At 31.9% G+C, this 27109-nt stretch overlaps 1 protein-coding gene across 1 annotated transcript; it reads left to right on the top strand.

Moving 5' to 3' along the window:
* Positions 1-791: 791 nt before the first annotated feature.
* Positions 792-25598, top strand: LOC149904590 (vitamin K-dependent protein C). The gene is made up of 13 exons (XM_090107302.1): positions 792-920; positions 8090-8180; positions 8888-9000; positions 9244-9304; positions 9461-9590; positions 10068-10143; positions 11437-11546; positions 11932-12050; positions 12909-13129; positions 14231-14433; positions 17634-17790; positions 21968-22126; positions 24333-25598. Exons 3-13 carry the CDS (start codon positions 8932-8934, stop codon positions 24450-24452), a joined length of 1425 nt encoding a protein of 474 aa, XP_089963428.1. The 5' UTR covers positions 792-920; positions 8090-8180; positions 8888-8931; the 3' UTR covers positions 24453-25598.
* The last annotated feature ends 1511 nt before the right edge of the window (positions 25599-27109 follow it).

Below are 27109 nucleotides of genomic sequence, written 5' to 3'. Positions count from 1 at the left end.
TTTATCTACAATCTGGAATGTTCACAATGAATGTATACAATTGACTACCAAGAAAGTGATAAACATCAAGAAATTCTTGTAAAATAGCCTTTACTGCTTAATAAGAAGCTCGTCAGGAGTAATTTGCATTGATAGCCGCGGGCAGCATCAGAATGGGCTCTGATGATGCGATGAATTCGTAACGGTACTCTCCTGGGCCTTGAACTTACAAGTTTGTTTTAAAAGATAAAATACTATAGTACAGCAGGAAACAGATAAAAAACGCGAGTCGCGAATCGGATGACGTGCCGTATAGAGAGACTTATTGAATTATCGCAGTCATCTCGAAGTACTTGTGTAAATATTGGCTTACACGGTCAATGTACTCCACGTTATCACTTTCTGTATTTAAATAATCGTCCACTGTTAATTAGTACGTCACCCGCTTGCTTTACCGAGAGTCCTATTCATTTATTACTAATTTTGTGAATGAAACAGAATACAGTAAAACTTTATCTATAAGACGTTTACTGGAATATCGTATAAGCAGCCGATCTTGTAAAGAGGTCAATTTTCAATCCGAAGTACGTGTTAGGGCAGAGTTGAAGAGCATTCGCGTTACCGAAATAGATAAAAATATTGACTTGGCCTGATCTCTATTAACCCAAATATGTTGCGGTCTATACTATTAATAAACTTATTATTTTATTATTATAATTGTATTGTAGATGATTTGTATACGGTGCACCAAAAAGTTGCCGAATATATTTAATAGAGAATATGCTAAGATAGATGCCTAGTTGATTCGTATTTGGAAGCGTGCTCACGCGCAGTTTAGTTTGGTTATAGTTACGAGAGAGCTGCGTCTGATGTCACTGATATCCGAAGCCGATTTATTTAAAATTTAGTGTGTTTATAAATTAAACTCGAGATAAATCAAGGTAAGTCTATTTGTAAACAATAAATTATCAACGTAGAACTAGCGAACTGTTTTGATAACGCGGCAATATTGACGCTTTAATTAATTTGGATTTGATACTCTATTTGATAGTTGATTAAGTTCGTGATGTTATTATACAGGTGGTAAAGCTATATTTATTAATGGATTAATTAATCCAACATTATTTAATCGTCAGTTTATATACAGTATATTATTTATGGATTAAATAAATTAACTTGAAAATTAAAATACTTATAAGTATTTTATTCAATTTTATGAACCTAATCATGTAGCTATACAATTTATTAATGTGAAATATGTTTTGGGGACCCAAGTGTAGGATAAGTTAATATTTTCTGTTGTCTGTTTTTTTTGTCAATGAATTTTAAAGCTGCAGCTTATGTGTATAAATAATCATTTATTGGCATCATTTTCGGAAAGAAGTTAACATTAACAAAAATATTAAACCTTATTTTGTGATAGAAAGACGTTTATGTTAATAAAAATTAGAATTATAATATTTAAGCATAGCGTAAAGAACATTTTAAAATAATTGAATCTCATTTTATTTAATAGCGAATTCTTTTAAAATAAATGTATAATGGTATTCCTCTTGTATTCCTTAATAGAGATGATAATGATATTGTATACTTATTTAATAATTAATATAAAATAGACCTCATTCAATCTATTCTCAATAGCATCTAATATAATTACTTAGCGATGATTCTTCCAAAATACTCTATCGTTTTTGTTCATATGTTCCTTTTTAAAATGTATAAACTACAATTTGAATGGTCAAATATTATATAATATTCAATAAGCCACAAAAACTAAGAAAAGTGCTACTTATAATGCTTAATATTTGCAATAGAAATGTGATTAATAATGTTAACCATTTTGGCGAACTCAATTTTCCTTGTTTCTGCATGATCTGGATTATTTCAAATGTACATTTCAAAGCACATTCAGCAGCATTTGGTTAACACACGAGAATGAAATAAGAGTAGTAAAAATGGTTTTATTTAAAGAGTATTTTCAGAATTCACATCTGAATTTGCATTTAGATATGACATTGAAAATGATACCTCTAAATACTTAAAAGGAGAGTTTGAGATTGACAATCACGTTTTTAATTTAAAATACAGGTGCTATGAGCTTAAAAGTTAAAACTGTGTTTTTGCCTTATTTTATTTGAGACAGATACACAAAAATATCCTTCAAGTTATGAACTATCTAGGTTCAAATTCAAATACCTACCCATCAATGTCGGTTAAGTAAAATTTTGAATACATATTATGATAAACAAAAAGTTTTACAGGATTATGAAATGATTTGACTCTTCAATTAGTTAAATACAAATTATAAAAATAAAATGTTACAATAATTTGTCTAGCTTCGCTATGCTTTTAAAATGAGTATGACTAATAACTGCAATGTTTGAAAGAAGTCTGGTGTAAGAAGATGAACATTATTGCCAATAAATAATAACAGTTAAGTCTATATGGTTGTACCTAATTGAACTAGATTAAGTTTCTAATAGTGGCTAACTAATCATAACTAGATGAACGTTCATTCTATTTGCACACTTGTACTAACCACTCGAATTTTATGTTGGTATTCAGGACAACAACCAATCGGAAGAAAGATAAATAATGTCAAGTAACAACTATTATCCCTTCTACCAATGATATAATGCTGGACGGGAATTATAATCAAATAAACAGTTACTGCTGAAATATTTATAGCTAACTCACTGTATTATGATAGATTTAAGATGTTGCGTCATTGCATACTGGATGAGATAGACATTTCAAAGCAAACAATACTCCGATGTATCAATTACCGATGTCACAAATAATTTTCATATAAAATTACGTATCCGAATATTAATTCGCAAACGTGTCGCAAAGCGTTAAATCATCATTATGGTGATAAAGCTTTTGCGTTCAGCGAATTCTTACATTTAACATCAATTAAATTAATGTATGAGTAGGTAATTTATGCACGGATCCACGACAAGTCGTTCGTACAAGGTCTCCCGTTACTGGGTAGGGCGGCGATGGGAAAATTTATGGATGTCTATCGGCCCGAAACGTTGGCTAATATTTTTTAAGGACATTCAATAGCTTCCGTAACGATATATTGAATTAAATTGTATCCCGTATTAAAGAGACATGGGTTATCGTTAAACTTAAAACTTAGAACAATGTCGTCACAAACTAGACGATCACGGATAGATAATAATGCCTTAAAATTGTTGTCTAACGTATCATGTTTAATTATTATTAACATTTTTTAAGTTTCTATCTATAATAATAATTAGCTGTGGGTATATTGTGTAATTCAAATAATTTAAAAAGAATTCATTTTTTTAAATATTGGCCGCCTATTTCATTCTTCTATGTTTAATGAAATTTGCTAGTGATGTAAACTATGTAGTCGGCAACTTCATCCATTTTAATAAGAGAGAATGAATGCCGCTTAAGTACTGCTTGGGTTATTTTATCGGATTTGTTTGAAGTCGGTAGGTACTAACTACGGACTATATTCTGTGAAAAAGCTACAGCGTTCATCTGCACTTTTATATAATACTAGATTTCCGTTCGCGGCTTCGCCCACGTTTTTAAACAAAAACCCGCATAGTTCCCGTTCCCGTGGGATTTCCGGGATAAAACCTATCCTATGTGTTAATCCAAGTTACCCTCTATATGTGTGCGTGTCTAAATTGCATTGTATTCGGTTCAGTAGTATTTGCGTGAAAGAGTAACAAACACACACACATCCTCACAAACTTTCGCATTTATAATATTAGTAGGATAGGATGTGTGTGGAGGTCAATGTTACAATAATCGTTCTATGTTGGTTTTGTATAAAAGTTGCCAAAGGCTTAAAATAATTATTACAGAGCGCAAAGATGAAAGAACTCAACGCTATTCGGTAATCATTACGATGTCTAGGCACATACGAGTTTTGTTTGTGTATTTAACATGGAAATATTTACGTTTTTGAGTAATAATATATCGCTTAAACGTTTTTATCTTATGACTCAGTGATTTGTGAATAAAACAAAATGGAATATACCTAACGTTTGTTTGTTTAAAATAATTGTCTAGTCTCTACTAGTATAACTTGTTCTAGTCAGCGGTATTTCATGCTGATTAATGTTTTAAAATATATGAAATTGGTATCTAAATGAATTAGTGTGTTATGGGTAAGAGATAACACAACGAATAAATTTGTCAAAATAAATCAAATCGCTCGGGGCTTTGAAGAACTAAGGGCGCTTGTGCACTAGAAGGAATTTTACTGTCCGGCATTCCGATTTTTTACGGTCCGGTATGGCACGCCATTAATCTAAATGCTAGCTTGTCCACTATACGTAATTTTACTGTCCGACATTTCACTTTTCCCTATTCCGGATGGTTTTTTGTGTCTATGTGATATGTACATATAATTGTTTTCGAATGCCCACTTGCTTTGATTTTACTCTTTTTACAGCATATGCCAATTGAAAGCAAGCTCTTGTTTTACTTCCTTTTAGCTGGCAATGTGATTTGAAAAGTCGGTATTGTTATTTTTAAAGTGAAACTTTTACATCGTCTCAAACTTTTTGGTCTGTGTACACAAAGCAGTGTTCGGAACCGTTCGAACAGTTTCACTTTTACCGTGGTTTCATAAAACCACACAACATTTTTTTTTTATTATATACATTGACCTATAATTATTATCTAAGTAAGTGTTGGTAAGTTAAAGTTCAAGTGGGAATAGCTTTAGCTCCTCGTCACCGATTAAAATAAATAAGTGAAACACGCATTTTAATTCTCTTACGGAACTTTACTTTTTATAGAATAATATATCTTACGAAGTAATATAATATTTCATCTTCTATATTTTTTACTCGTTTCTTGTAAAATGCAAAAAAAAATATGATAGCATTCTACCGCCAAACTTCCTTGAACTGTACCGCACTGATCCGAGTAAAGACGGACAGGTGCACAAGCCAATTCATCGGATTTTTCATGCCAAACCGGACCGTAAAAAATCGGAATGCCGGACAGTAAAATTCCTTGTAGTGCACAAGCGCCCTAACGGTCATAATTTATTAATTACTAGCTTACCGCCCGCGGCTTCGCCCACTTTGTCTAAAACCTAATAAATTATATACTAAAACCTTCCTCTTGAATTACTCTATCTTTCAAAAAAAACCGCATCAAAATCCGTTGCGTAGTTTTAAAGATTTAAGCGTACAAAGGGACATAGGGAAATAGGGACACAAAGCGACTTTGTTTTATACTATGTAGTGATGATTAACTTTTAATACTGTTTGCATAAAGATATTATTACGTAAAAAATCCCATACACTCATGAACCTTGAAAATATTATATTCGTTTTCATTTGTGTAAAAAGCGTGATCGTTTAGTCATATTAAATAAGTTAAACATACGAACAAATTTTTGAATGGCATGGAGTTAATCACGTTTTCGGTTTAATAGGCAGAATGTGTTGTAGGAGGCTATCGTTTCCTAAACAAAATAACAATAATGATATTGAATGATGAATTCAATTTAATTACTTTGGGAATGATGCAATATCTCAAAATTATTTCTTTTCATCACGTAGAAGCTTTTTGTTACGAAATTTAGATTAAATCTGTGGTGTGCAGCTTTTCCCGATATAACGTTAACCTTTGGTAAAGAGTTCGGCATTTTTTTTCGTTGTTTACTTTTATTTGAAAGAATTCTTTATAAACACTTCAACTAATGTCTTTAACATGTATCTCAAGTCTTATGAGTCATACTCTTTCTAGGAAATAACAAATTCTAGAAACTTGAAATCTAGCACAATCGTAGCTTGCTAAATTTATAGCAAGTTATAGTGCTAATTATATCAACTTTATTGGTAAATAAATATACTATTACTACAATTTGGACTGATTTTGCATTTCAATTATATTTCGAAAAAATTCTCATAAAACTAGATTGGACCTCGACTACTTCAAACTCCAATAAAACGGTAGAAATAAATTTATGACTTATACTTTTATTACAGGTTTCTCAAACACTGAAGTCTTGTTTATACCTTCCCCTTAGTCAACATCTCCCTTTGCTCATCATTCGTACTAAATTAAAGTTATAAAATTATTTAACGCCTTTTCTCCACAAATTTTATTAGAACGCGTTTATACCGTCTCTATTGTATACAAGATGTTCAATGTTCAAAGTGTAGGTATACGTTGGTTATATTTTCTTTCAATTCCTTTCCTTGCATAGAGTAGATACTATTTGCAGAGGATTTAGTCAACAAGTTCAGTAAATAAGTGAAATAGATCCTTTAGAAATTGAAATTCATGTCTGTTTGAATTCAAATTGTTACGCTGCAGTTTTTTAAGTTCTGTCATAATATGTACGAAAAATAAATTGAAATAATTGTCTACAAAAGATCTATGTAGAGTTTTTTTAGATTTTTGAATGGGAAATTATCTTAATGACATTTGCATAGTAAATATGACATTGAGTTTAATATTAGCAATTACCGTGATATTATCAATTAAATATGGATATGTGCGCTCAGAATATACTCTACAATGTAGAGTACTCTACAATGTAGAGTATATTCTGAGCGCTAGCGCTAATTATTGACATGTAGACTCTACATACAAGTATAGTGTCAATAATTATCAAAATAATTTGGACAGCATTTTTTAATGACTGAGCTTCTCTTTACATAGTTTAGGTAGATATAAATAACTGATAAAAATAAAAGAAAAAATTGATTGAATTTACTTTACTTAAATTACAACCCTTTGTAATATTAATATTATATTTACCATCAAAATGACACTTCAATAATCTAATTTTGTTTTTAATATTATAAAAATAACAATAAAAAAACTATAAAAGTATCAAATCGTTTAACCAATTTATATTTTTTAATTATTGAGTATAGAAGTGCGTGGGTATTCTGTCCCAATATAGTTTTAGATATGGCCAGTCACTCGTAAATTTTAATTTTAATAATATATTAGTAGACTTTTCCTGCGATTATGTTTGTTTATTGTTTATTTGGAATTATGTTTTATTTGGAATTCTAACCACCCACATGTATATGTTCTTATGTACTTATGGTAAAAGACAAAGGAGAATGGGCATTTTACTATGGAAGTTGGGCCTGAACCCTTGAGTTGGACCAATACACATAAGATATTGTTTTTATAATAGATCATAACACATACATAACGGGAAAAATATATATAAAAAAATAATCAACCGGGTTTTTGTACAGTCACATCAAGTTTTATTTCTTTGTGTATAATATTTTTTGCAATAAATAACTGTTATAAGACAATGACAATATCTTTATGTTACTCCAATTCACTTTCACTTACAAATACGTACTAATCTTAAGCCTTCTAATAAACGAAATACACTAATATTATGTTTTGTAACAGGTACCTATACCGTGTTTATTATAATTCAACGTAGTTAGACGTTTTTTGTGGTTAAACTCAGTCACTCCAGTGACATTTTGATTTATATTTACTTCACTCGAATTAAAAACACCGTTATTGTGCGCAAAATAATAGCCAAATAAATAAAACTTTTTGCCTTGACTGTACAAGAACCCGGTTGATTTATTTTTTTATTTTATTTTTTTCGTAAGGTATGTGTAATGATATATCACAAAAACAATATTTCGTGTGTATTGGTCCTAGCCCAAGTTTCAGGCCCAATTTGCCCATTCTCCTTTTCTTCCAAAATTTCTATACGAAAAACCTAATATTTAAAAAATGCAGTGATTTATAGTTAGTCGGGTAATGATGCAGATTTGACTAAATGCAGTGTATAACTGTATAGGTATTGTATAGGTCTAATCTATTCTTATATGTATTGAATTTCCTAATTTAGGGGTGCATCGTCTACTACTAAAGTTTGAGATAATTTGACGAAAAGTAAAAATTAAATTTATTTACTTTAAAACCTACTGTACCCAAGTAAGGATCAAACGCATAGTAAGGATCAAATCGAAATCCTAAAGTCGAACCTAAGTAACATTAAAAACTTTTTATATTGTTTTCTTAGGAGTATAGCTATAAAATACGAACAAAAAGTCTTTTTTTTACATCCTTCCTGAAATAAGCAATGAGCTCTACCTTTCAATTGTTTCAGGACTCTCCAAATAAGCTTTTAATGGGAGACGATATTAAAAGACAGAAATTGTTTAAGAAATATTCATGTGGACAATCATAGAACATTTATGGTGAGTATAATTTTAGTCGCTATTATATTCTTGACCTAAATAACCGTATTCGTTGTTGAATTGTCTATGTGTAATGGTTTTCTTAAAACTGAGACTTGGTGTTGCATTCGTCATAAAAGGCGTCGGTGGCTGAGGTGTCAAACAAATGACTAGCGGGTACTAATTGCATTGTTCTTGATCTACTGTCTGTGAATATAACTATTTATCATTTCAATTACAAAATAAGCGTATATTTATTTGACGGTCACTTGTTAAATATTGCTAAACAATTGATGTTAGCTTTAAAGAAAGCGCCGATTTACATAAACGGTACAAAACTATAAGTTAACGGTAAATTTTTTAGTTATATAAATGGTCTAGAACTCAGTCTAGACATTTGATTGCGTAACATTTCCAATTAAGTATTCCCTTGAGTATTCCTAATAATATTTTTGGTTCTGATATTATAATAATGTTCGATTTAGGTTCGATGAAAAATTAAATGCCTTGTTTATTACCTAATACCTAGTTAAGATTCTAAAGGTTTTTAAATGTTGTACATTTAAAAAATGCAAACATACTTGAACAAAGAGCAAGACCCACCCGCATTCGATAGATAACATATGTTAAATTATCTCCTATTTAATACAACATTTGAAAATAATTAAGTGGAACGATGGTGTATTGGCGCTTAGCAACAACTCTATATTACTATATTTTTTCAATAGATGCCAGTTCCTGGGGAATATTTTCGAAACTGGGTCGTGCAAAAATGACGAAGTTTTACCGTTTATCATTAATTTTGTTCATTATAGACCTAGAAATGTTTCAAGGACATACCGTAAGTATGAAAATTAAATGTGTTTAATAACATATTCGATACATTCTAACTGCATCCTCAAATGCAACTTTATTACATTTCAATGATCTATTGAACTGTTTTGTTAAATAAAATTGGGTGCAACTATTTTATGATCACCGGAGTTTTTGAAAAGATTTGACCTAGATATTTCAACAATCAATTTATCAGTGCTATTGTATTTCATTGGTTATTATTTATCTAGGCATATTATTTGGCTTTCAGACTAACCAGTCGGAGTTACGTGGTATAGAAGAATATAAGAATAAGCGAATCAATTTCAATAGTAAGTTGTATTAGCTATTACTCTCACATTATATGGTAATACTCGTACATTATGTACCTATCCCATACGAGTAATCTCCTGATGTCAATTCTAATGATACTTGGAATTCATTGAAACTAAAGTTTTAATTAAAAACATCATGTTAATTTGTTTTAGGTGATAAAAAGACACCCTCATATTCCGAATGGGAAAGGTGGAGTGCATGCCAAGACGGTCGTAAAACTAGGCGGCGACATTGCTTACGTCGGCAAGTGTGCGGGGACTCCTTACGACTTGAAGTGGCTCGGTATGCTCTGCTTATTTTCTTCAAGAAATTTCGACTGGCTTAGTAATTTTCAATTCATGAGTCTAAAGTGCATGAAAATACTATTTCTTTGCTGACGCTGTTATAGTTTATAGTAAGTATATTGTGCGACTCGTACGGAGCAGCGATGTGAAAACTTAAACTACACATTAAAATAGGTCAATGTTTATTGACTTGTGACATGATATTTGCAGAAACCCGTATCCAATACTTGCGCAAAGCCATACAATATTGCTTTTGTTGATATAAGTATTGTGTTAACGTGCAAGTTTTTAGCCGGTTGAAATTCAACATCATATTTTCGAATGGTTTTATTTTACGTTTCACATTTTATATGATAGTTTTTCATAATTAGATAATTATAGGTACTAATAAAATATAGAGACTGCATGAGTTTAGCAGTCAGCGTTTGTTGATAGATTCGCACGCGGAAACAATATTTGCTGAATTTGTTTACAGTTGCAGTACGACTGAATCACGAGAACAGAGTACAGATTCTGAAGGACACCAATATAATTATATGCCGATAAAATTGGTAATTAACTACTGATTTATTTTAAATCTTTGGTAAATGTATAAACACATTTATAGAAAATGTTTAAAGGCGAAGGAATAGGTGAAGGATATAATATTGTATTAAGTGTTTTTAAATAATTATGGAATGGTGAGAAATCTAACTTATTAGACTAGTTTCGTTGTAAGCCCCAAAAAACTTTTGTCCCTCGCAATAATTTAATAATACAATCTGAGAATTTTAACACAATCTGAGAACATTAGAAGAGCAATTTCTTTGAGAAACTTTAATTGAACACTTTGAATTGTTTTGGTATTTCTGAAATGGAATTTTCTCTGTATTTACTACCAAAATTTTTTTATAACATATAATTAACTAACTTTTTTAAATAAATAGGTAATTATATTTAGGGCCGATTTTTCAATGCTTGGATAAAACTTATCCGTCCAATAAAGTTTTACACGATAATATTAAAATGTCACGTAAACTGTCAAATACGGGCAATTAGAATACGTTTTTAAAATGGTAGTTTTATACTGTGTTTATACATTATTCGACGAATAAGTTTATCCAAGCATTGAAAAATCGGCCCTTAATAATCCACATATTAAATATAAGATCAACAAGATACTGGATATTTCATTCAATACCCCTTTTCAGTATACCATTACTCTCTGGGCATGGGCATTCTTTAATTTGAAATCTATATTTCCGAAATAGCATGCTGAAATATAGTAAAGTCATATTGTAATACACTAAATTATTTAGTAATGACGGTATAATAGATTAGTCCATTGAGCCTGTTTTAATATTTTCATTAATTTTAAGCTGTATTGATTTTGGCTCGGCGATGATGAATCACTAAATATTACAGTGACAAGCTCTTTTACATAATAAAGAATAAAGGCACATATAATAATGACGTGGCTAAAAATTCCGGAGGGTTGTGAAATAAAGCAGTAATATGGATATCCGTAGACGTAATTACCTAATTAACAAAACCATCCCGTGAAATGTTATACATATTATACTCATTAGAACCCGTTCAAATGAGATCTTCTATTTAACATATAAATACTATGTTTCATGACTTGTATATTGAGGCAGTAAGCTTTTTAGATTAGGCAAAGAGTAGGCATATATTTTTTTGATATAAGTCGTAGAATTCAGTAGTTCTTTGAATGAGTTATGGATAGTTATAGGTGCGTGAAATGATGGAGTAGTGAAATGTTTGAACTTACAGTGATATAGGTAGTATTAATTCTTTGTGTTCATATTATTATTTATTGATCGATAAAAATAATTCAATTTTAGGTGGGCTTGAAGCAATTAGATGACAGTGATGTACAGAAAAGATTTACAGGGTTTTCACCATGGAGTGGTTGGAGTACATGTTCAAAAAAATGCATGACTGTAAGAAAAAGGTGTGTATATTCATTTACCAAGCTAACAACATTTTTCATGTATTTTATAGCATCTGTTAAAACCGGACGTTTACATCTTTCAGCGCTGTTATAGAGACTGCTTGCTACTAGACTATTTTTCATTGCAGAGCATAACATGTGGCATATAACTGTATGTTGTATAAAACTCTTTATGTTATATTGGGTTTGTTTGTTTGTGATAAGGTGTTTGTTTAAATCGAATAAAAAAAAGGTATTGGAGTAAATCTGAAATAAAATAAAATATATTTAGGATGCTCAATTAAAAGGGAAATTATTAATATTACTCACAAATAAAAAACAGTCAGGATACAGATTCTCTATTTTAACTTCATACAAAATACATTGTATTATTGATCTTTTACAGACACTGCCAAAAATGGACAATATGCGGTCGCAAAGTGATCAAGCAATCTGCTTATTGTTACCTCGAAGGTAGCTACTGCCACCTCTGGATACGAGGGAAGATGCACCGAAAGGACCAAGGTAAATGGCACAGAAATCTATGAAAAAGCGGTAATTATATTCCGCTGAATTCATAGCACTTGACAAATAAAAATACGACCTTGTGAATATTAAAAGGTGTTGAAAAAAGTTTACGACTCACTGTCATCTTCAACTTCAGCCAGCAGTGTAATTGCTAGGGGAATAGCTGATTAGTGACAACATCTCCTACATTTTTTGCGTATACATAATAAATCACATGAATTGTAGCAAGCAGTTGTTTGGAATTAATGAATACCGAGTAGAAATGAATGTTCAAGGTCGTAGACAGGAATTAATTTGGTATGGGCAATGTTTAAATGTACCTAGCTGTTATTGGACTCTAGTACCGGAAATATTAATATGTCTAGGAGATTGTAGACCTTCCTCTAAAATACATCGCATATTAAAATATTGGAAGACTCGCTAAGATAAGAAGAAGATAACACTTCCAACATTGTCACTGTTGTTATAAATGTATTATATCGTTCAACTGTTTCATTCGAATGAATTGAACCGAAAATATAGAAATAAACACAAACATAAGACGTAAGATGTTTAAATTCGTAGGGAAACATAATAATATTCTTGGGATTCTTGAAAACCGTTTACCTTAATTTCTTACCTTAAAATTAAAAACGCTCTACATTAATGACTTGATGACAAGTTGGCTTTTATCGAAAATGATTAGTCAATACCAAATTGAATTAAGAGTTGGCTAAACTTCTTTGATTAAAGCAGTAAAGACCCTGCGAACTCTTTAACTTTAGAATTGAGATTTTACGCAAACAAGTTTTTCAATAAAATTATGGGGATAATTGTTAAAGTTCTGAGTTAGAACTAGTATTATTATTTTGGTAGGTCATACCGAGGTGGAATCTTTGCCGGCTCCAGTCCCGGCTATACATCCAGAAGATTCTAGATCTTCTACAAGTGTGCCGACGTGTGGAAGACTGGGCAGGTATCGTGGGCCCGGGGGAAGACTACGAGCTCGTATGCAAGACATGGTCCGTATCATTGGCGGTAGGCCAGCGCCACCTGGTAAATGGATTTGGCAAGTCGCTGTTCTCAATCGCTATAAGGTAATTTAATTAGAAAATAATAGAGTTAAGATTTCTTAAATAACTTATAGACATCTTAAACTGGAAAAGCTATGAACGAGTAGGTATAACATATTCTGACGTATTCTTAGATATGTATTACTGATAGACCGGGAGATACTGACACAAAATTTCGAGTCATTTGTAACAGGATGGCGGTCCTACAGGGGTCTTAGTACGCAATGACAAAAAGAAAAACGATGGCGTGAACGCTGGTACCGGCGGCTTAGTCGCGTGGGCGTTAGTCGAACTCGTCGGAAAATAGCGAAAGTCAAACGATTTGTAACAGTATGGCACTTATTTTTCCTGTAAGTTTGAGGATCAACAAATATAAATACAAAATTTCAAAGATCTATGTGTTGGAAATCTTCACTTATATAAATTAATAATAAATTAAGTTTTCAAGTATGACAGCACTTTTTCCCCCTACTAGAAGTATGGCAAATATAATAATGGTCACATTTTATCAAATACTCTCCAAAAATCCAAATGCAATACTGGTACAAAAAGTTTGGCGAAATAAAAATTTTTTGCAGATTTTCGGCGGTATGGCGACCATTTGGAATCGTCCGAAAAGTATGGCATGGCGATTTTCGTAAATGGCTGCACGACGATAGTTACCTGTGCAAAAGTTAGCCTGGTACAAATGGTTGAATGATTGTTTTATTTAAATCAACACATTCGCATCGGTATGGCGGGCTGTAAGTCACACCGGAAAAGTATGGCATGACACTACCGCCTACTACTTTTTTATGGGCTATCGGTAAATTCTAAAATTTTTGTGTTACAAATCGTTTGACTTTCGCTATTTTTCCGACGAGTTCGACAAACGCCCACGCGACTAAGCCACCGGTACCAGCGTTCACACCATCATTTTTCTTTTTGTCATTGCGTACTAAGACCCCTGTAGAACCGCCATCCTTGTTACAAATGACTCGAAATTTTGTGTCAGTATCTCCCGGTCTATGAATATGATTCGCTATTTTAAATTCACAGTGTATCACACCTCCAGATGTAACATCTTTTAGATCGCGCTCGTGTATTATAAATTGTTCGCATAATTTAGGCACTGCTCTTTCACAGGAAGCGTTCTGCGGCGGGACATTAATATCGCTTCGATGGGTCGTAACCGCGGCGCACTGTGTCAGGAAACGTCTTTACGTGCGGTTGGGTGAACATGACCTGCTTATCCGGAGCTATGGCGAAGTCGAGATGAGGGTCACGGAGGCTGTCATTCATCCACAGTACGATCCCGACACGGTCGTCAATGACGTTGCCATGTTGCGGTAAGAGTACGTACATGAGTTACTAACATAAACAAGAAAGTAATTAATAATTGTCATAAGTTGTAAGAACCAAAAAGTTAGGAAACAAGAATAATGGTACGCTACTAAAGTTACGCTAGGGAGTTACCATACCCTCGCTGAAAATGGTATACCATCGCGATCGGTGGCACATTTAGGTACAACACACTATCCTTCTTACTATATTCTTTCTCTCTCTATTCTGTTGGTAGCTAGCAACCTGAATAGAATAGAGAGAGAAAGAAATATATTCTAAGTCATTATAAATTAAAAGTCCAGTTTTTCGTTTAAAACAAAATAATTTCTTCATGTTACACCAATAAAATATTGCGTCTAAAAACGGATAGATTGAATACCTACATGATAAGCACACTTGTTAGCTTCGTCAGGGTTGAGATCGGAACGAGGCCCAAGTGCTATCTTCAATAGTTCTTTTAATTATAGCGATAGCAGAATTCAATCAATTTTTAATTGAAAGATTTCGCTACAGGTTTTCTGAAATATCTAGGAGACTCGCCAAATGGTAATAATATTCACGCGTCTATTACTAGCATTTTTTCTATAATCAAAGAGAAAACATGTGGCTGGTACTCTTCTGATGAAGATTACCGTAGCGATAATTTATACGAACATAAATCTCTCTATCCGAATTTTATTTTAAGCGGCTGATATTATTGATTTTTTCCAAGGAGGATGTTTTTTTTTAAATCGAGCACTTAATTCTCAAACCTTTAGGGCCTTTCAGTATATTTTTGTAGTCTAGACTTTTTTATTCAATTAACTACAATCAATTATCTACGTATTTAGGACCTACGTCACAAAGAATGAAATTTTGTTAATTAAACTAAAAGTACAAGTTTTCTATAATATACTCATGATTTATAACATGATTCAGAGCCACTTGACACTGTAAAACTACAGTTTTTGACATATCTCGCAAGGAAGAGGAATATTGCATAATGCAATATAGCGAGATTGAGGGAGGATTGAGTAATCCTGTGTTACCTTGGCCTCTGTTACGTATACCCTATATCTTACAACTATCAGCTCGTTCAACCTTAGTTTACTGAATTAAACGATACCGACGCCCCAGTTATTAAAAATGAACATGAATATTTAAAGGTTCTATTTCACATCCATTAGTGAAAAATGACCGTGATATTTTGGTAACGATCAATCTTTACTAAGTGAAAACAAATATTGCTCCCAACACATTTTGTTTTCAGTGCCCTAATTTGTGCTGTTATAAGTAGGGTTTATTACCACTGGAAACACGTAAAAGTCGTAAAGTTTTATGGTAAGTTTTATTTTTGGGTTCAATTTCTATATCCAAAGGGCAAACCCTACAAATGTCACACCGATGTTGTATTTATAGGTTACTAGCTTTCCGCCCGCGGCTTCGCCTGCGTTTTCAGAGAAAAACCCGTTCCCGTAGGATTTCCGGGATAAAACCTATCCTATGTCCTTTCTCGGGTATCAAAATATATCTATACCAAATTTCATGCAAATTGGTTCAGTAGTTCAGGCGTGATTGAGTAACAGACAGACAGACAGAGTTACTTTCGCATTTATAATATTAGTATTGATCATATATTTTATGCACTAACGACAATATTTGTAACATATATGAATTGGTCATTCTTATTCACATTGGTATTCCGGATTGTAAACACGTACTTGTTGTTTTGCTCATACAACGAAATATACATATTTAATGAAATATGATGAAGCGATGATGTATCGAAAAAAACGTCTATTGCCCTCTTATTGTTTAGCTTAATTGATTTTATCAACGTAAAATTTTAGACCATTCAACAAACAAACGAAGAACTTTTTATTATATTCACACTGACTTTATTAAGGTCCCAGAAAGGAACCACTTAGAGGTAAATACAGCTTGAAAACTGTGCAATATCCAGTAATATATTCTAGTCTTTTTCGGTCCTAAAGCTAGATATAAATTTGGCTAGGTAATCTATTTTCCCCACGATCGCACCCTCTTACACGCTTCATTTGGAAAATTTAGAGAAAATAGTTCAAATGCTATTTTATTTTGTACTCATAAAATCAGATTACTAAGTCATAAGAAGCTACGCTAATTTACTTATATTTATAGAGATTTAGTTGAGAACTAGAATTTTTTTTTTCATAAAAGGTTCATTGGCTTACAAGTGTATTTGTGTCTAATATTCCCAAAATATCCCCTTGTTAGGAACGTCTACTTTTCTACAATACCTTTGTTTTTTTTAGAGGTTCATATGGAATAATAAAAGATAACGATTTACGACGACAATAAATGTAATAACGTTGAATGTGGGTGCGAAAGGCCTCTTAAGTTAAGTAGTTGTTACTTCACTTTTACGAGAAGCTTTGCACTTCGATAACACGCAAAGTAATGGTAATACGCCATCATTAAAATAAACTACCGGATTTGGGAATTATTTTTTATTATAAGGTCACGATTATTTTATGTTAAAAAAATATACGGTTTACACTATTCAATATCTATTGCATCATGGAACATTTTTAATGCCTTCATATTTAAAGAATAATTACTAACATCAGTAATTAGATACGCCAAGTGACAAGTCTGTCTCTGAACACTTGATTCTCAAGACAATAAGAAGTCAGTGGACCGGAGAGTGCAAGTAGGTGTACCTACCTATGACGTCAAGATATTTGATTAGAACGGTATTAAGCACTCACAATAATTAACGATCCGAGAGTTCCATTGATCTTTTACTCTTGAGACAAGTAGGCATTCCAAGTCCTATTAATAATGAACGTTTCTGGTGAAATTCCTTTCTTGTTTAACTAACTATAAGATTTAGCTCGTCGATCCTCAAAGACCAAGTGGTATTGACATGAAAATAGCTGATTGTAGACGTAAATCTAGATACAATTTAATTAAATATCTTATCGTTTTATTCTATCATTCTCGTACAAAGATAAAACTCAATTAATACATGTTTAAATACTTTTTAAGAAAATGTATGAATTGAAAGTACTAACCTATTTTTTTATGCAATTCACCCTTTCAATATACACGGAGTGGTAGATAAGAACAAAGATAGTCAAATATGAACTGTTTAAAAAAATAATTATATTGATGTACAATAATAAATGAACAAGCCTAAAAGGGTAATCGTTTAAGAGTTATTAACTACGTTATTTTATTACAGGCTTCCTGCACCAGCAAGGCCTGATTTAGGTCACGGAATAGCATGTCTACCGAATCCCCACCAAATTCTGGCTCCACACACCTCTTGTGTTATTTTGGGGTGGGGAAAAAGACGACCAACTGATGTCCATGGTACAAGGATCCTTCATGAAGCCCAGGTATAAAGTTACTATAAGTGAAAAATTTGTGCGCTACGTTATGCCGGCTACTCACTTACCTGCAGCAGGGGCAATATTGGAATTTGACGCTAAATTGGCTCCTTAATATTGTGATGTGTGTAATTTAGAGAACAACTGAAATTGCTCCGACTTCCGACCAACCGAGATTGTTCCAATATTGCCCCTGTGGCAGGTACGTGAGTACCCGGCTTTACGATCAAGTTGTTATTTTTAGGAAAAGTTGAAAAGGTTCGATTTGATGGATAAAATGTCCCAAAAATGTCGGTTAGTGATATACATAATAAGATCTCTAGAGTCTAGAGGATCACAAATCTCGGCTTTAACTGTGATTTGAAATACGAGGGATCCCTAAGGTTGAATGGAAAACGGGACGACCTATTTTTGAGTAGTTCTGTACAAACAAAGAATAAATAAAAACAAAAGCCGTTATTGTGCGTGCTGGGCTCGGAATTGAAAATGAAGCCACTACTATGAAGTACTTGCATTTAGATAAGTTCTTCGTTTGTTCACCCAATTTATATTTCAAAGAAAATATTAACTGATATATGTATAACTTGAAATGGAGAATAAGAATATATTAACATAATAAATTTTTTTAAGCTAAGTTTTCAAATTAAACACTTAACCGAAGAATCTTGTGCCACGCTCGCTGTAAAGTGGTTAATTTGAAAAGTTATAATATTAGCTTAAACTAGATATATTCATTATAAACTTTGCTTTATTCATGAAGAATATCATTTTATAATTACTATAGTTGAAATGGAACTCTTTATTTTCTTTTATAATACTCTCCCGATGGCCTAAATCGAGTAAAGTGAACAACATCCATAGATAGGATCTTTATAATGTAATTCCTTAATGTAATTTTCTTGATTGCTTCGGAATTTTCGAAGCGTTTACCAAATTGATTGTCATTGAATTTTTTATTTGAGTATATATTTGAGTATATAAACCTCGATATATAATACGTAGAGAAATGTCCATTTTGATGTATTGATAACGTAAAATAAAAATGGAGCTTATATTTTCAAGAAAATTATAAAACAAATATACGTATAAATATAATAAAAGATATTTGAATCAAGCGAAAAGCTCGTACCTATAATAGAAACTGGGCAATTGATAAAAATATACTTACTTTTTAAGTAAATACTAGTGTATAAAATCTCATTCATACAAAATTAAATGCTCTCATATTATATGCATGTAACATTTATAACTCAAGTAATCATGGCCCAAGTAATATATTTTGTTAATACATATTAATGAGGTGAGACCAACACAATTTTTTTATTAATTTTTAATGGGTATTGTAAATCTATAACAAAAATGCAAAAAGGTCCAAACAAGCATGACAGTGACTCATCAAAAGTGGTTCGATAACGCCACAGATAACGCACTGAAAGGCGCAGCGTTGACAAGTAGTATAACAATACATAGTAGATTATTTATTTTGGTGTTCTCTTTACCCCGTTTGTAAACGAAAAAAAGGAAAAGAAAAAGAAAGGAATTTCTCTAGAATATCTTTACTTTATTGCTGTTAGAATTATATTAACTTCACCTTTTAAAGTCAGTCAGTCATTTTAAACAAAAAAGTATACAAACAATCGAAATCAATACAAACGTAAACTGCAGAGAATTCCCAAAAGTGTAGACTTAAGTTGTCTACGATGTAATACAATTTGGAGACTTAACGGATTTCGACAAATTCGGATAATAAATGAAGCGAGAGCAAAGCGGTAGGCGGTTTCTATAAAACATTTTATATTTACAAGTTACACGAAGGTTCTTCTTTATAATATTTAGCTTATAATGTATCGCAAAACATGTAAACGAGAGGATTAATATATGAATAAAGTAATCCTCTAGCAGAGTGTAGGTACTATGTTGTTGTTTGTGGAATGTGGTGTAGATGGGCTATGCACACGCGAGTACCTAATCTACTTAGGCGCGATTTAGCGTCATTGTTGAAGCTTGGGAAACGAGTGACTGCTACAGATTTATTGATATTGTACACGTAACCGTGCTGTGTTTCGATTTCTTGAGTTTTATGCGAGTATTCCGAATTGATTTTCAGTCAAACTTCAAAAATGTCTAGACGAGTCTTTAAAATAAGTCTTATAGGTACCACTCATAGGGTGCGAACGCCGACTAATGACAATTTGGGTATATTCAACTCATGCTTGATGCTAGTGCTTGGTATCCTAAATTAGGGTAACGTGCCGAGAATGATAAATGCTTTCTGTCCCTCTATGAAAACTAGAAGGGTATACATACTATATCTAATAATGGTGTGGCAATCAATGCTTTTGATTACCTACCTACTTATTTACTTATTGCTGAATTTTATTTGAATTACTTCATGACTATGTTAGAAAATGTTAAAACATTTTTAAATTTAATATTGTTTTATAATAAAATCTAATTCGTTTATATTTTTAGTTAATAAGAAAACATGACTTATCTTACGATCACTTGCTTAAGCGAGAGGTCGTTTGAGAGTGCTTTTATCAGTGTTGTATTATAATAATTTAATAGCATGTGTAAAGCAAATATTATATAGGTTGTTAAGCTTTATATGGAAACATAAAATTCTGTTTCTATGATACACGTCTTATTCCTCGGTCTTATTCTTATACGTCTTTTATTATTTACAACAGGTCCCATATGTCCTTATTGTATAGTTGGGTAAAGTGACGACGCGTAACTATTTTTATTTGTTGTCCTTTCCTTCCTTATGGTTAAATGTAATTGTAGTGATATACATTGAACGTTCTCCGAAGAAAGGAAATGTCACATTACATTCAAATTCAAATTCAAATTATATTTATTTGCAAGAATGTAGTTACAAATTATAGATGTTTTTAATTACAATATTATGTGGCTAATACATTCTACCCATTGATTGGGTGTGCAAATATTGAAAAAGAAAGTTGATTAGTCTAATTATTTAAATGTACACACAATTCAATTTTCACAATTACGCGAACGCACTACGATTAACACGATTATATCACACACTTATCACACACAATTCAGTTTACACTACTTAAATTACACTACTACTACAATTACATTATGATGATTCCTCGTGGTGTTAATCGATCAATATTGCGGGAACCCCAAAAATTAAAGAAATTTTTTCAATATGTACGTAAAATGAATCATAAATTATGTAGTAGTACTCAAAACGAAAGTACGTAATTGCTTCGCTTAGAAATACAAATAGCGCTGGTGAAAATAAAAGTATACCACAAAATAATCTTGAAGAATGTTTGTAATCCTGTAACATATGGTAATGTGCGTCGTTGAAGTAGGACGATTTAAATATCCCAAGTTGTATTTTGCGAGATATTATAAGTTAAAGAATAATAAGAGGATTTCTTTAGTACCCTAGAGAGTCATTATGCTTTGAATTATGATAAAAGTAAGTTCAAAAATCCATTAAAAGTATTACATGAAATTCTTATAAACAGTGACAAAAGAGCTTGAAGTTGTAGAGCTTCTAAATATTTTCCATTATTATTGACTAGCTTCCGCCCGCGACTCCGTCCGCGCGGAAAAATTAAGATTAATTTTTTTTCTACGTATTTTTCCGGGATAAAAAGTATCCTATTTTATGCCCAGGATAATAAGGTATAATTATACCAAGTTTCATCGAAATCGAACCGTTAGTTTTCACGTGATGCCTTCACATACAGACAGACAGACAGACAGACAGACAGACAGACAGACAAAAATTTTTTTTATCACATATTTGGGTTTGGTATCGATCCAGTAACACCCCCTGCTATTTATTTTTTCAATATTTTCAATGTACAGAATTGACCCTTCTACAGATTTATTATATGTATAGATAAGCGCTTAAGTTTCATAGAAGGGCCTAAATTTGATTGAGGTTTATTGATTGGTTTTCATAAGATTTTGTTGGTTTTTTATATTTCTGTATCTGTCTACTTTTATATATTCTTCACCAACGAAAGCCGACATATTATCTAGACAATTTTTTTAACTCAGACCCGGGAAATAGGCATGCGGCTAGTTACAAATATTTCTATTACAATTGCACATTATGTTATATTTTCCTTTTAGTTATTAAATATGTTACAATAGATTTTTTTAAGCCATACTTATTATAATTATTTTTTTATCACAGGTATCTACAATACAGCAAGGCGTGTGTCGTCGTTCATACTGGCAATACGCTATAACAGACAACATGGTGTGCGCGGGGCGCGGTCGACGCGACTCGTGCGCAGGCGACTCAGGAGGCCCTCTACTGTGTAGAGATCGATCCATGCGGTATTATTTACAGGTTGGTGTTTAGTTTAATAAAACGAAATTGTTATTAAATGTAACGTAAGTAAATGTTAATGTTAAATGTAACGTAAATGTAACGTAGCAAATATGATACGACTGTTTTGAAATCAATACAGGGTTGAGTATTGTAAGTATTTTTATGAGTATATTCAGTAATGTACACTTGCCTGAACAGTTCCAGCATATCATCATGAGCTGGTTCAGTGATTGATGCTTTGTTCAATAAAAAAAAAAAAATTCTTTATTGACAATAGAATACAACATTTTTAAATGCTGCAGTCTCTGACTCCCAAACGATTGAACAAACAAATGATGACGATAAAAAAGCTACACAAATAAAAATTCATTACGCTTTTAAAGCCAACAATATCATGAATACATTATAATCTTTTAAAGCTTGGGGTTTTTAACCATACGCCGTTTACATTTGTGGCCTTATACGAGTGTAATAATTTATGTAACAGCTTCTGTGTGGCTTGGTATGCATCGAAATACCTAGTTAAATATAAACGCCTGTCTCACTCGCATTGCTAAGGTCCAAAATTCCAGGCAACTCTAGACGGCAACATACTAAGCTCTCAAATTTATTACTGAGTGCAAAGGCAGGAGTTGTAAGTTTAAGAATCTTATGAGAAGATTATACGATTTATTTTATATGAAAATGGGTAAACCTGAAAAGCGAGCCTAATGCTAAAAAGTACACATTCCAAGTAAACATTTCCCTCTTATCGAACTCAACAGAGCCATAATATTACTGCTTAATGATGGTTGTACTTTCGGGTGACTTTTTGAGGAAATGAAATACTCCGTAGCATTGCTTACCAAATTGGCTGAAAATTTATGCGCGAATTTTACGGATTGTTAATATTAAATTACTCGACCATATATTATATGCCAACATAAAATTATTATCTCTATTTTTGTATTAAATTAATTTTCAAATTCAAATACCAATTAAATAAAAAGCTTTTTATACAAAACACAATTTTCTTTATAAAAACCCTCCTCTAAGCTGTTTTAATCAAATATTTCTTTTAGTCCGTGACCAGCACTTTGACTTCGACTTCAATTTTAATTAAACACGTAATAACCCTTAACTAGAGTCGTGAACAATTGTTACGTGTGTATAGTCGTGGGTCCATTAGACCCATGTATTTTTAAATGGTCATAATTACTTATTTATGCATTTATTTATGTAAATTGAAATAAAATATGATATTTTAGTTTATGAAGAATATATATTATAAAAATCAACAATTAGAACTTTTATTTACTTAACATAATTTCACTTATAAAATCAGTCGTTGTTTTCTTATACAACAAAAAGGCGTCTTACAAAAATTAAAAATCTCAACGAAATTTTTATTTTTTTTAAATCAATTTTTTTTATCTAACTAAAAAAAGTATGTTGCTTCCTAGAAAAAACAAAAACAAACTAAAAACTCTTATATATAAAAAAATAGCAATCCCTAATTACGTGCAAGATTTACAAATTATATTTGCTCAAGTCATGCATATAGGCTCCCTGCATTTAGTGCATAAATGTACAGTTTTTGCTCTTTTGCCAGGCAAACAGAATGAACATAGCTTCCTTTTATTTTTATCTAACAACAAAATCTACATCATCATCGGAAAACTCATTATCTGATTTAGTTTCTGCAATACGGGTAGGTGTTGAGTTTTCATCAGAGTCTTCATCATTTCTTAACAATTCTTCATTTAACCATTGTTCTAACATCTCTTCGTTATCAACACATATACTTCTGGGATTCTACATAGCGATAAACTAAATAAAAATACAATAATAAATTTAATAACGAAAATAAAAAAGATACGTATCTATAGTCGTGGGTCCAGTGGACCCCTGTAAAGGTCAGTACCTACCTAAGGAGTACCGAGCCGAACACGTCTGTCTCACAGGATACGCTCCGGCGTACTATAGGAAGGTACTGAGCAGTGGGAGGTTCTGCGGTAAGTGCCGTGGATTAAACGAGACTTTAAAAGCTCAACCTGGGTCCATTGGACCCACGACTCTAGTTAAGGGATAAGCTGAGATAAAATAACTGTACACGGCTCTCTCTCAATCCTCAATGATTAATTTAATATCGCGAGACGCTTTATCTTTTCTTCTATTATAATTTATTTTATTATAAAATTTATGTTATTCATATTAGCAGTTTCATGTTTATGTTTTCTTCTAGGGAATAACCAGTTTTGGCGATGGGTGTGGCAAGCGTGGCAAATATGGCATCTACACCAGAACAGCAGGCTACGTTCCGTGGATGCGAGCTATTATGAGCAACAAATACTTTGATGATTAACGATAATTTTCAATATTTTTGAGGCAGACTCAGTCTTGCTTTATGAGAAATATTTCAGCATGCATTCACTATTATGTAAAACATAATGGTCCAGTTAAATGCGAACAATTAGATAGTCGATTTACATACAATGTTACTACACTAAATAGATAGATTAAACTTCTATGTAGTTAGAATTCGAGGCTATGATAACAATAATTATCGTATAATTGGTTATTAGGTTATTAAAATTTTACGAAAATCCATCCTAATATCGGCTATTTTTAAATGGGTAGGAGATATCATGGAATTTATGTATTTTATCAAAATACTAGCTTTCCGCCCGCGGCTTCGCCCGCTTTGTCTAAAACATAATCTATAGTCTATACTAATATTATAAAGAAGAAAGGTTTGTATGTATCTATGTATGTATGGTTTTCACGCATAAACTACTGGACCGATTTTGATGAAATTTGGCACAGATAATCTTTAGACCCTGAGAAGGAACATAGGCTACCTTTTATTGCGAGATATGTACCACGGGCGAAGCCGGGGCGGACCGCTAGTAAATTATATAGTAAAACCTTCCTCTTGAATCACTCTTATCTATTAAAAAACTGCATCAAAATCGTTTAAAGATTTAAAGATTTAAGCATACATTAGGGACAGAGAAAGCGACTTTGTTTTATACTATGTAGTGATGATATCGCCTTCTTGGAAATTTAAATTCGTAACTCGAGCTTTTAAGAAGATTTGGACCTCAGTTGGTTTCACACATACTTTAGATGTTTAGAGTATTTTATTAACTTGCTTTGTTTACTACAAGCAGACAATTTATTATTGCTTTTATGTATATAGTCATTTATATTGTGCTATTTAATATATTCTGTATGCTTCTAAGTTTGTAACTAGGAGAGATAGTAAGGATAGACTCTCTAATTATTTTTATTGCATTATAATGTTGTCCACATTCCAAGATTTTATCGTTGGCAGCGAGATATTATTTATTCGGTCGTTCGTTAATTAACCTAATTTATACAAATATCTTTTGCTTTTATACAAATATCTTTGGCTGAAAATTTATTTAATAAAAAAGAAAATTACAAAGTTTGTAAAACTCCGTTCTGATTCCATTTGTTTATTTTGTCAAAACTAAGCCTAATAAAGATAAGGTATAAAATAAAAATGCAGTTTTTTTTCAACTTTTTATTTTAAAATATATTTCATAAATAATTAAAATAGATCACAATAAAATCAAACACTACATAATATAAATGCATCGACTCGCACAACAATTTTATGACGCAATCTATACAATATAACTAACTAAATTTTAAGAAATTTTAAACAACAATTTAAAATGTACATACTACCTATTAAACAATCCTCACAACTCACACTACACAGTGGACTTGAAGTAAATTGCAAAAAGAGCTTCATTGTTTACAATTTTCTATTAGAATTCTAAAGAAAACGTAACAAATTCCTCGGGTTCCCTCGCTGTATCCACTAACCACGGAATGTGACGCCACACTCCAGTGTACAACGCTGATTGCTCTCCCGAGGGACGCCGCTCCTCCTTTACAGAAAAGACGCGAAACAATGCTTTGGATAAATCTCGAGTAAATTAATTATGTAAATAAAATTCATTGCCTTGAAGCATGCACAATGAAAATGCATAGTGTGAAATGCTGAATTATAACAGAATTGTTTGGTGCTGAGTTTATGAAAGTTAATTACCTATTTATTTAAAATGCTTCGCTCGCGTATTTAAACTAAACCGCACCATTCCCGATCCCGTGGAATTTCTGGGATAAAATTTAATTCACTTATTTGACATTCAATGTGTAAATTAATCGGCAGTGTAAATACTGTAATATGTAATGTGAAATAGTTATAGTTTCAACTTAATTTGTACTTTTATTAACTATCTCGTGACATTACCTACGCCTAAAAATGTAAACAATATTTTGTCAGAAGGTATTCAAGGACTATGTAATAATACCTATGTATTCCGTACGCACATAAAGCCTATAAAATAAAGCAGAGCGTGTCGAGAGTATATTACACAGTCCGTTAAATTAGCGGATAACTTCATATTTTCCTTCACTGGGCTGAAGTACTTCAACAAAAGTATAACGAAGTCATTGAAATGAATGCATTTGCTCAGTAATATTTTAATAAGAAAAGTTAGGAAGTTATTAAAGAAATTAAAGACTTTTAACGGATTTTAAACGCGATTTATTCATTCTATTATTTTCCCGACGTTTCGTTATTAAAGAGTGGAAAATTGATACACATTTGTTGTAATGTCTTTTTATGTTTGTAGTTTGGTGTAAGTTTCGAATACAGACCAAAAAACAGATATTAGGAAAATTGTTTTCATTAATATCCAATTGAACATAAATTCCTACTTATATTACTTAAATTCAATCATTATAAATTTCTAGAAAATGAAATATCAAAGGCAAAACGTTTATGTTAGCCAAAAAGTCTATTTTTAAATCTGTTACAACAAACAATCAAAACGATCGCTGCAACGCCAGAGCGGTGAATGTTTATTTTACAACTACAAGTATTTATTAAACATCGGGGTACAATCTCCGGTATTCGAGTATCAAACATTATGGGCTCTCTTTATAATGGGCAGCTTTGGCCTAGCAAATGAACGTCGATGT

This window comes from Colias eurytheme, chromosome 11 (genome assembly GCF_061535395.1).
Source record: "Colias eurytheme isolate Ceu_HAF_F1 chromosome 11, ilColEury1 Martin Lab GWU primary, whole genome shotgun sequence".
NCBI classification, from domain to species: Eukaryota; Metazoa; Arthropoda; class Insecta; order Lepidoptera; family Pieridae; genus Colias; species Colias eurytheme.
Note: the sequence above shows the minus strand (reverse complement) of the source record. Positions and strands in the feature narration are given on the sequence as shown.

What these genes read in the sequence shown, in the direction of transcription:
- LOC149904590 (XM_090107302.1), top strand. Translation starts at nt 8,932, where the DNA reads ATGACGAAGTTTTACCGTTTATCATTAATTTTGTTCATTATAGACCTA. An exon ending in TGCATGACTGTAAGAAAAAG is followed by an intron (nt 11,547 to 11,931) that starts GTGTGTATATTC and finishes GATCTTTTACAG; the next exon opens with ACACTGCCAAAAATGGACAA. An exon ending in CTGTTCTCAATCGCTATAAG is followed by an intron (nt 13,130 to 14,230) that starts GTAATTTAATTA and finishes GCTCTTTCACAG; the next exon opens with GAAGCGTTCTGCGGCGGGAC.